The sequence below is a fragment of the Cervus canadensis genome, chromosome 29, assembly GCF_019320065.1.
Source record: "Cervus canadensis isolate Bull #8, Minnesota chromosome 29, ASM1932006v1, whole genome shotgun sequence".
Classification (NCBI taxonomy): Eukaryota; Metazoa; Chordata; class Mammalia; order Artiodactyla; family Cervidae; genus Cervus; species Cervus canadensis.
This window is the reverse complement of record NC_057414.1, coordinates 44,074,720-44,084,682: the sequence shown is the minus strand read 5'-3', so window position 1 is coordinate 44,084,682 and position 9,963 is coordinate 44,074,720. Positions and strand designations below refer to the sequence as shown.

The 9,963-nt window shown below is 62.1% G+C and overlaps 2 protein-coding genes across 6 annotated transcripts; one reads left to right on the top strand and one right to left on the bottom strand.

Moving 5' to 3' along the window:
- Nucleotides 1-581: 581 nt before the first annotated feature.
- LOC122430589 (collagen alpha-2(I) chain-like) lies at nt 582-3,527 on the bottom strand. 4 transcript variants are annotated; one of them, XM_043451283.1, is made up of 3 exons: nt 3,254-3,527; nt 1,571-1,649; nt 1,048-1,475 (listed from the first exon to the last, which is right to left on the bottom strand). In XM_043451283.1, exons 1-3 carry the CDS (start codon nt 3,464-3,466, stop codon nt 1,270-1,272), a joined length of 498 nt encoding a protein of 165 aa, XP_043307218.1. In that variant the 5' UTR covers nt 3,467-3,527; the 3' UTR covers nt 1,048-1,269. The 4 variants fall into 4 exon arrangements, 2 of the variants coding, with proteins under 2 accessions (XP_043307218.1, XP_043307217.1); XR_006266352.1 differs by lacking the exons at nt 1,048-1,475; nt 1,571-1,649 and adding an exon at nt 582-640; XR_006266351.1 differs by lacking the exons at nt 1,048-1,475; nt 1,571-1,649 and adding an exon at nt 909-967.
- SIGIRR (single Ig and TIR domain containing) lies at nt 1,532-9,529 on the top strand. 2 transcript variants are annotated; one of them, XM_043451275.1, is made up of 10 exons: nt 1,532-1,629; nt 5,506-5,668; nt 6,459-6,657; nt 7,160-7,293; nt 7,392-7,532; nt 7,890-8,033; nt 8,209-8,311; nt 8,376-8,526; nt 8,713-8,902; nt 9,194-9,529. In XM_043451275.1, exons 2-10 carry the CDS (start codon nt 5,662-5,664, stop codon nt 9,355-9,357), a joined length of 1,233 nt encoding a protein of 410 aa, XP_043307210.1. In that variant the 5' UTR covers nt 1,532-1,629; nt 5,506-5,661; the 3' UTR covers nt 9,358-9,529. The 2 variants fall into 2 exon arrangements, with proteins under 2 accessions (XP_043307210.1, XP_043307209.1); XM_043451274.1 differs by lacking the exon at nt 1,532-1,629 and adding an exon at nt 3,740-3,878.
- The last annotated feature ends 434 nt before the right edge of the window (nt 9,530-9,963 follow it).

The window sequence follows — 9,963 nt, the reverse complement described above, 5'->3', positions numbered from 1 at the left end:
AAGAAACAGAGGAACCAGAGATCAAATTGCCATTTGTTGGGTCATCAAGAAAGCAAGGGCCTTCCAGAAAAACATCTACTTCTGCTTCACTGACTATGCTAAAACCTTTGACTGTGTGGATCACAACAAACTGGAAAATTATTAATGAGATGGAAGTACCAGACCACTGTACCTGCCTCCTGAGAAATCTGTATGTAGGTCAAAAAGCAACAGTTAGAACCAGACATACAACTGACTGGTTCAAAATTGGGAAAGGATTATATCAAGGCTGTATATTGTCACCCTGCTTATTTAACTTATATGCAGAGTCCATCATGCAGAATGCCAGGCTGGAATCAAGATTGCTGGGAGAAAAAAGCAACCTCAGATATGCAGATGATACCACTTAAACGGCAGAAAGCAAAGAGGAACTAAAGAGCCTTTTGATGAGGGTGAAAGAGGAGAGTGAAAAAGCTGACTTGAAACTCAACATTCAAAGAACTTAATGGTATCCAGTCCCATCACTTCATGGCAAATAGAAGAGGAAAAAGTGGAAACCGTGGCAGATTTTATTTTCTGGGGCTCCAAAATCACTGTGGACGGTGACTGCAGCCATGGAATTAAAAGATGCTTGTTCCGTGGAAGGAAAGCTATGGTAAACCTAGAACGGAGTATTAAAAAGCAGAGATATTACTTTGCCCATAAAGGTCCACACAGTCAAAGCAATGGTTTTTCCAGTAGTCATGTACAGATGTGAATTGGACCATACAGAAGACTGTGCACTGAGGAAGTGATGCTTTCAAATTGTGGTTCTGGAGAAGACTCTTGAGAGTCCCTTGGACTGCAAGGAGGTCACACCAGTCAATCCTAAAGGAAATCAACCCTAAATATTCGTTGGAAGGACTGTTGCTGAAGCTGAAAATTCAATACTTGGGCCACTTGATGCGAAGAGCTGACTCATTGGAAAAGACTCTGATGCTGGGAAAGACTGAAGGCAAAAGGAGAAGAAGGCAGCAGATGATGACATGGTTAGATAGCGTCACCAACTCAATGGACAGGTATCTGAACAAATTCTGGGAGATGGTGGAGGACAGGGGAGCCTGACTTGTGTTGCAGTCCATGAGGTAGAAAAGGGTGGGACCTGACTTAGCGACTGAACAACAGCGTTAGCTGGGAAACTGAGGTCCAGATGGGGAAAGGCCTGGAATGCAGTAACCTCCCGCTCTCCTCTGGTTTTCCGTGGGCTTCCACGGAAAAATGAGGAGTGCCTGCACCTATTAGGGGCAGGAGTCAAGGCGGGCTTCCTGGAGGAAGAGGAAGAGCTTGGGCGGAGAGGCCGAACTGCCGCAGTGCCCCTGGGGGCGGCGGAATTTCCAAGAAGTCCCTGGGGCACCAAGACTGTCCGGGTTGGTTGGGCCGGTTTGGCCTCTGCCTCCAGGCCAGGAGGCCGCGGCTCCACAGGGCTGAGCGCAGGACATTTTTGAGCACCAACCAGCCTGCGGGCACAAAGTGAGACACGGGTCCGCCCTCGCCCCGGCCGCTGGGCGGGGCCGCACCTGCCGCCGTCGCTGGGGCTGTCGCCGCTGCGCACCTGGCCCAGGTGAGCCGCTCCGCCCTCGCGGCCTCGCGAGCCTCGAGTCTGGGCCGCAGGTGAGTGGAGATCGCTGCTCCTGTCGGCGGAAGTGCGTGGCGGTTTTCGGCTCCCAGGAACCAGGACCGAGCCTGGAGCCTGGGGGAGCCGAGGCGCCTCTTCGACCGCGGAGCCTCTGGGCTGTGACGGGTGCGGTTCCGCAGGAACCGACTCGGGGCCGGGCCCGCTGCGCCCGTGGCCGGAGCTTACCTCAGTCCTGGCCCCTCGGGGTTGCGGGGGCGAGGGCAGCTTTCCCCGCCCCGCCCGCGGCCCTCGGCCAGAAAAGGGAAAAGGAGCGCCACGGCGAGCGGGGCCCGCCTCCGCCCTAGAGTGGAGCCCAGGCCTGAGGCCTCCCAGGGAGCCGCCGGCCGGGAAGCCTGCTGGCGCCGCCGCGCACCTGTCTCCGGGCGGAGCTACCTCCCGCCGCGCGGCCCCGCGAGCCCGCCCTCCGCGCCCTCCAACCGCACGCGCCCCGCCTCGCCCCTCTCGCCGCAGCCGGAGGGCAGGGTACTGAGGCCGGCCCACCCTCCGGAAGGCGGGGAGTGCGGTGTGGGGGTGCGGGGTGCAGCAGGGGCCTCTCGGCTGGCGAGGCCGCAGCCCTTTGGGCGGGTTCTTTCCTTCGGGAGAGACGTCCGGGGAGGAAGCACGCGCCAGGCGCAGAGGGCCGCCTGTCTCAGATGACGGGGTCGCTCAGACCCTCTGGGTGCCAAGCAGCCGGCCAGACGGCAGAGCGTGGAGTCAGGGAGCGGGCGCGGGCCGGGCCTCCGGGCGGACGTGGAGCCCGGGGGAGGCGGAGCGCCCGCGCGAGGCCGGGCTTTCTAGGAACCGCGGGGCGCGCGGCCGAGCGCGGTGGGCGGTGCAGGGGGCGGGCTCCGGCTCCGCGGGCTGTTCTCTGGAGCGCCTGTGGCGCGGAGGGTTTCTTTTCCCTCTGGGGAAGGGGCCTAGGGGACGCGGCGGGGACGCCGGCCGTGAGCGGAGGCGGCGGGGCGCCCAGTCGCGGGTGTGAGGCGGTGACGCCGGCGGGCTTGTGGGGCGGCAGGCAACCTGACAGGAGCTCTGGGAGGCAGCAAGGCTGGTGGGCACACCGGGGACTACCTAGCTCTTTGCCTCCGCCTGGGTGCTTCTGGGCAGGTCGCTGACCGCCGGCGGCCATTAACCTGTCCATCAGGTGCTTATGTTGCTCACTCAGCCTCAGGGCCCACCGGGGCACCCTGGAGGAGCTGCGGCTCAATGGGGAAGGCGCGCAGGCAGGGTCTATGGGACCTGAGCCCAAGATGCACTATCATCCAAAGGCCCTGAGGGCCACGGGGTGGGGGTGTTTGAGCAGGGCGCCTTGGAAAAGGTCAGATTAAGGATGTAGGATGAGAATGCTCCAGGGGAAGGCCCTGCCCCATCAGTGAGAGCAGGGACCGGGCCACAAAGGACCCTGCCTGATTTCCATGAGCAGGGCCATCAGCCACCAGTGCTGGGCCGAGAGTGCCAGGTCAGTCTAGGGTGAGGGTGCAGAGGAATCTGTGGTGACCTCAGGCTGCCCCCGACCTGGGCTCAGATCTGGGAGCCTCACTGAGGCCTCCTGACTGCTTCCTTATGTAGAAAAGGGGGCTACGGTAAACGTGATAACCCAAGCCCCTTGTAACTGCTCACCGTTTGGGGGCTACACCTTGGAGGTGGCCAGGGCAGGGGCCGGAGAGCCCTGCTCAAGGTTCCATCATTGGCGAGGTCCGAGATGCTCGCTGGGGTGAGATGCTCGCCCTCTCCAGGTGCCGGGACCACAGGGCCATGCTGCCCAGCTCCTCGTTGGTGTGCGGGACAGCCCTGATTGGGGGTCTGCTGGCCAGGACCCCCACATATCACCATGGGCCCTGGCCTTCTAGACCTAGCCTGAGAAGGGAAGGCCGGGGCCACAGTGGACTGGGGCGGGCCCCAGAGGAAGGAGCCGCTTGACTCAGAGTTACAGGAAGACTGGGGCAGGCGGGGCTGGCGGGGAGAACCACCAACTGCCCGCCAGCCCGCCGGGGAGGAGGGGAGCCTGGGTGGGGTTTAGGTTTAGGAGAGGATGTGACTGCAAAGCCAGGAAGCTACGGGGAAACTTCTGATTAAAACACACAAACAAGAGCCAGGTCCCGCGGTGCTTGGCGATGCATCCGGGGCCGCTGTGCCGCTTTAGACTGGGCCGGGGGCCCAGCTGAGCAAAGCGATTGCATCCCAGCTCACGTCAATGACCTCAGTGACAGGCATCCCCTCCTCAGGAGGAAAGAGCTGGAACCAGGTGACTTCATGCCTTCCCTGCTTAGCGTGAGCCTGCGTCGCTGTCCTCAGATGCCTTTCCCCGCCTGAGGCCTGCCCTCAAAATCAGGCCTGTGAGGGGAGGCCTGCAGAGCATGCAGCTTGTGTGTGCACGTGTGTGCCTGGGGCAAGTGTGCCTGTGAGAGGGTGAGGGGTGATGGGAGGCCGAGGGTGGGTGTGAGGAGCGGTGTGTGTGGTGTGGGGTGTACACAGGTGCTCTTGGCGGTGTGCCCTGGGGAACTTTGCAAGTGTGTGCTGTGTGCCAGGTATGCGGACCACCATAGTGTCAGAGGTGTGGGGAGTGTGTGCATGTGCAGGGGGTGGGTGTACCACACAGAGAGTGTGCAGAGGAGAGGGAGGGTTGTAGGGGGGTTACTGGGCATGGTGTGCAGGGGGATACCTGTCACCTGGCCATGTGGTTTGGCCTTAACTTCCAGGAGCCTCCTAGGTTGACTTTCCAGGGGTCAGAGGTGTGTGAGCGTGTGGAGGCCAAGGGGCCATGGCTGACGTTGCCCTGGACCTGCTGGTCTGGGTTGGGGGTGCGAGCTGCCCAGGCCCCCACAGTTCTGCTTGAGGGACCTCCCCAGCTGGCCTCCACTCCAGATGGCTCCTGGCAGGACCCTCTGCCCCCGCCTGCTGGGAGGGAACCTGTGCTTCACCCGTTTGTGAGGAAGTCCCAGCCCAGCCAAGGCAGGGGCTCCAGCTGACCCTGGATCCACGTTGGGTGCCCCCCCGTGCAAAAGGAGTTGGGGGAACTCGTCCCCACAAAGCCTCACGGGCCCGCGAGCGGGGAGGGGCCTGAAGGAGCCGAGGCCCCAGTGCGTCCACTCACAGGGAGGAGGGAGAGGACTGGGTGCTCAGTGAGAACCTGCCTGGCACCAGGGAGCAGGTACCTGAGGCCCGGGAGCCAGGAGGCTGTCCTCAAAGGCTCTGAAGCTCGGGCTTCACTGCCCTGCCCCGCAGCCCAGGTCACTGAGAGCTTTTTGTGTCAAGAGGTGTGTGTGTGTAGCTGCTGCCTGTCTGGCGGGCAGTGGTCCCACCCTGCGTGGGAGAGAAAGGTCACCTGTGGGTCGGTGGGGGTTTCCCTCGCAGAACTGATGGACAATGTGGACGAAAGTCTGTGGTCTGAAGATGACAAATGGGTGGGGGTGCCCACACAGGATCTGGAAGGAAGGCTGCCCCCGAGACCAGCCTGAGCCCCGTGTCCCCTCCTGCCTTGACACCTTGGCCTTGAGTGTTTTGTTCTTGTGTGCATGCTGCATCCAGGCTGGGAGTGAGGCCCAGTCAGGCTGCCAGGCACTCACAACCCCCAGCCCCTTGGAGCCTCAGTACAGGCTGAGTACGGCCATACACAGCCCCTGTCTGTATGGGGCGGCCTTGTCCCAGAGGACCTGGGAACCAGGCCAGCTCCTGGGCTCAGGAAGGGTGCCAGGGGTGCTGCCCATCCTGGGCCGTTGGGTATCCCTGGGGCAGACGAAGTTCAGTCCAGGCCATGCCCGGTGCTCTGCAGCTTCTGCAAGACAGCTGGGGCAGAGGCAGTGCTTCCGAGGCCAGAGTTACACGTTAACTCATCCTGTTCTTGTTTAACTTGCTCCTGGGGATGGCGGCAGCCTCTGACCCGTCCTGGTGCCCTGACTGACCGGCCACAAGGACAGAGAGTGAATCTTGCTCAGCCCTTGGGGAATCAGTCTGCTCGACCAAGGAGCCCCGTGGCGCTGGAGGTGGCACCAGTGTCCAGCCTGCCTCGAGGAGGCCCCAGCCAGACCATGGCAGGTAGACGGTCAGAGAGGGGTGGGCATGGGCTCCACTCCACCTCCTGCCCCAGGCTGGCTCCACGCTGCAGTGTGGTTAAAATGGGCCCTCCTCCTCTCCTGCTCATGGGGGGTCGGTAAAGCCCAGGGATACTGGGAGTGGGCACCGATGGGGGGCCATTGGGGATTGGGTGGGTAGATGTGGGCTACTGGGAGACCTCACTGCCAAGATGATGGCTTTCTTCTTTGACGGCCGGCTTGGGTGGACAAGGAAGTTCAGGTCTAAGGGAGGTGAGAATGCTTGCCCGTGGCTATGCGTAGAGGGTCCTGGAACCCCAACTTTCTACCAGGTAGAAGGTGCTGGCATGCCCAACCCAAGTCTCCCAAGTCACCACTGTCCAGCTGAGGGGTCAGGGCCTCGACGTCACAGAGTGGGCCACGGGTGCACACAGAAAATGTGTGCTGGTTCCAGTCCTGGGCACACAGGCAGCTGGGTGGGTCCTGCTGGGCTGGGGTGGGGGTGGGGTCACCTCAGCCATGACTCTGGCCACTGCCTTCCACACTGAAATCCTCTCTGAGGACAGGGCAGCCACATCCAGGGCAGGCAGAACACGTAAGAACCAGCTGCTGTTGGGAGGAGATGTGCCAAGGGCCAGGCCCTGGCCCCCAGGACTTGTGGATGGACACGGTGTGGTTACTGAGCAGCATGTGCCGCTGGCCTCCATGGTTTTTTCCTGGCCCACCGACCATCTGTGCACAGTGGGAGGCTGGCATCACAGGCACAGGTAACCCACTGGGTCCTCTTTCTGCAGGAGCCTGCGACAAGGCCCCTGACTTCCTGTCCCCATCTGGAAACCAGGTCCTGGGGCCTGCCCTGGGCAGCATGGTCACACTGAATTGCACAGCCTTGGTGGTTTCGGGACCCCACTGCCCCCTGCCCTCAGTACAGTGGCTGAAAGATGGGCTGCTGCTGAGCAATGGAAGCATCTATGACCTCCATGAGGACGCCTGGTAAGAGAAGAGGTGTCCAGGGTCAGGGGACATGCTGGATATACCCACAGCCAGTGGCCTCTCTGACCTGCACTCTGGTCTATAATCACCTGGACATGGGCTGGGGAGCGACTGGCCAGACACGACAGGGGCAGAGTGACACTCTGGATGCACACTAAGTCAGTGACTACAGGGACAGATGGCCCCTCTAGACACTCACCTTGTAGACCACCCAGGGCCATGGGTGCCAGCAGAGTGCTACGGCCTGAATTTGCTCATTGACTGCTGGGCCAAGCCTGGGATCTGAGTAACTCCAGGACCCGGACCCAGGATCAGGGTGACTGTCCCAAAAGAGATCCATATCCTCTTCATGTTCTGGCTGTTTCTCTTAGCTTACAGTCTAAGGACTGCCAGGAAGCCCAAATCTGCAACCTCTTTGGGTGAGTCCCAGTCAGCTGGGGCTCCGGGGCATCCAGTGATGCTCTTGGGCCCCATGTGAGGGGACAGGGCCTGGTCTCCCCAGGGTCAAGGCCAACTGGTCAGAGGTGCTTGTGTCCAGTGTCCTGGGAATCAACCTGACCGGAGCTGAGGACTTCGGGACCTTCACCTGCTCCATCCAGAACATCAGCTCCTCTTCCTTCACTCTTTGGAGAGCTGGTGAGGGGGTGCACTGGGGTACAAGGTAGAAGGGAGCCCTGGGGAGACTTTAGGCTCGGAGGGTGCTGGGGTGGCTCAGACAGCGGCTCTGTCCCCAGGCCTGGCTGGACATGTGGCCGCGGTGCTGGCCTCACTCTTGGTCCTGTTGGCCCTGCTCCTGGTGGCGCTGCTGTACGTGAAGTGTCGGCTCAATGTGCTGCTCTGGTACCAAGACAAGTATGGGGAGGTGGAGATGAACGGTGCGTGGGGCCTGGACGTGGGGGAAGGGGGCCTCCCTCAGCTCAGCTCTGCAGGTGGGGGTGAGGAGGCATCTGTCCCTGGAGGGCTCTGGCGAGTGCTCAGTACAGGAAGAGGGGTGTCCCTGTGCAGCCCAGGACGGCACGGGGCGGGCAGAAGGGGGTCACGGTACCCTGGTTCCAGGCCTCCACCTGGAATCCTGTGCTGAGGACGAATCCAGGCGGTGCTTGAGCCGGGATCTACTGAGTCTCCTCTGGGGGCTTGCCTGGCTTTCCTGGCACCGGGGGGAGTTTAGGGGACCCTGAAGGTGGCTGGTGCAGGCCGGGAAACCGGCCGCACTGACCCGCCGCCGTCCGCAGACGGGAAGCTCTACGACGCCTACATCTCCTACAGCGACAGCCCTGAGGACCGGAAGTTCGTGAACTTCATCCTGAAGCCGCAGCTGGAGCGGCATCGTGGCTACAAACTCTTTCTGGACGACCGCGACCTCCTGCCGCGTGCGGGTACCGGCGCCCCGCCCCTTTCCACTTGGGCCCCGCCCCCGCTGGGTCACAGATCCCGCCTTCCAAGGCCCCGCCCCTCCCATGGCCCCGCCCCGTCGCGTCCTCCGCCCCTCCCAGGGCCCCGCCCCTCCAGGGCCCAGTCTGTGCTGCCCGCGCTGATGCCCGGGTCCCGCAGAGCCGTCGGCAGACCTCCTGGTGAACCTGAGCCGCTGCCGGCGACTTGTGGTGGTGTTGTCGGATGCCTTCCTGGGCCGGGCCTGGTGCAGTCACAGCTTCCGGTGGGTCCCGCGCTGGGCTGGGTGGGCCTCAGCCGCGCCTGCTCTGACAGTGCCGCCCTCGCAGGGAGGGCCTGTGCCGGCTGCTGGAGCTCACGCGCAGACCCATCTTCATCACCTTCGAGGGCCAGCGGCGCGACCCCGCGCACCCTGCGCTGCGCTTGCTGCGCCAGCACCGCCACCTGGTGACCCTGCTGCTCTGGAAGCCCGGCTCTGTGGTGCGGAGGGGCAGGGGGGCACGGGGTGCTGTGGACGGGACTCTGTGAGTGGAGGCTCTGTGGTCAGCTGCCCAGAGGAGTGGGCTTTCTGGGGCCGAGGAGGCCAGGGTCTTTATATGTTGGCACCACTCCCCCAAACCCCATTCACGTGTTCACACAACATTAACTGCTCCACCTTGCCTCCAGACGCCTTCCTCCGATTTTTGGAAAGAGCTAAGGTTGGCGCTGCCACGGAAGGTGCAGTACAGATCGATGGAGGGAGACCCCCAGACCCGGCTGCAGGACGACAAGGACCCCATGCTGATTGTGCGAGGCCGGCTCCCAGAGGGTCGGACCTTGGACCCTGAGCTGGACCCCGACCCCGAGGGGGACCTGGGTATGTCCACCAGCCCCACCCCCGACCCCAAGAAGCTCAGCCTGAGTTGGAGGGAGGCTGCATAAGGTGATGGAGCCCCCAAAGGGGCCCAGGTGGTGGGGACCGTGCCCTGCAGCCATGGATGGCTTTAACTTCCAGCACCTCCCATTGCCTCTTTCCATAGAGGTGGTTGGGCCCAGGGCCTGCCTGGGAATCACAAGTGCCACCATGCAGCAGGGGCAGCAGGGAGTGACCTGGCAGAAGGCAGGCAGTGTGCAGCCCAGCCTCAGGCCTGGCGGTGCCCCTCCCCAGGTGTACGAGGGCCTGTCTTTGGGGAGCCGCCAGCTCTACCACATGCAAGTGCAGTCTCGCTTGGAGAGGGCCGAGGCAGTGAAGTGGATGTGTCAGACCTTGGCTCCCGAAACTACAGTGCCCGCACGGACTTCTACTGCCTGGTATCGGAGGACGACGTGTAGCCCTGCCCCCTGGAGCAGTAGGGTTGCCAAGGGCGCCGGGGGGCAGGGCCGGGTGTTTTTAATCCCACACAGCAGGACCTGTCTACTTGTAGTCCTGGGACCTCAGGGAAAGAGAGTGGCCCCAGCTCCAGCTGTCCGCCTCGTGCCAGAAATAAAGAACTTTTGAATCCCACCCGAGTCTTGGCCTCTCCCCTGGGGCAGGAAGTGGGTGTGCAGTGTCCTGGGTGGAAGGCCCCTCACTTCCATCCTGGGTCCTCCAGGGCCCTGGTTGTTGTTCAGCTGCTCAGTCGTGTCTAAATCTCCGACCCCATGGACTGCAGCATGCCAGCCTCCCCTGTCAGAGCTTGCTCAAATTCATGTCCATCATGGTAATGCCATCCAACCATCTCATCCTTTGTCACCCCTTCTCCTGCCCTCAATCTTTCCCAGCATCAGGGTCTTTTCTAATGAGTTGGCTGTTTGCATTATGTGGCCAGAGTGTTGGAGCTCCAGCATCCAGGGCCCTGGACCCTGCCCTTGTCTCACCTCATGGCCACCTGGTCAGCACACCTGGCCGCCCACTCAAACGCTGCCTCTCCCTCCCGAGCCAGCTCAGGCACCCCTCTC

What these genes read in the sequence shown, in the direction of transcription:
- SIGIRR (XM_043451274.1), top strand. Translation starts at nt 3,828, where the DNA reads ATGACCTCAGTGACAGGCATCCCCTCCTCAGGAGGAAAGAGCTGGAAC. An exon ending in GAGGAAAGAGCTGGAACCAG is followed by an intron (nt 3,879 to 5,505) that starts GTGACTTCATGC and finishes GGATGGCGGCAG; the next exon opens with CCTCTGACCCGTCCTGGTGC. An exon ending in CGACCTCCTGCCGCGTGCGG is followed by an intron (nt 8,034 to 8,208) that starts GTACCGGCGCCC and finishes CGGGTCCCGCAG; the next exon opens with AGCCGTCGGCAGACCTCCTG.
- LOC122430589 (XM_043451282.1), bottom strand. Translation starts at nt 3,466, where the DNA reads ATGGTGATATGTGGGGGTCCTGGCCAGCAGACCCCCAATCAGGGCTGT. An exon ending in CAAGGTGTAGCCCCCAAACG is followed by an intron (nt 1,650 to 3,253) that starts GTGAGCAGTTAC and finishes TTCCGCCGACAG; the next exon opens with GAGCAGCGATCTCCACTCAC.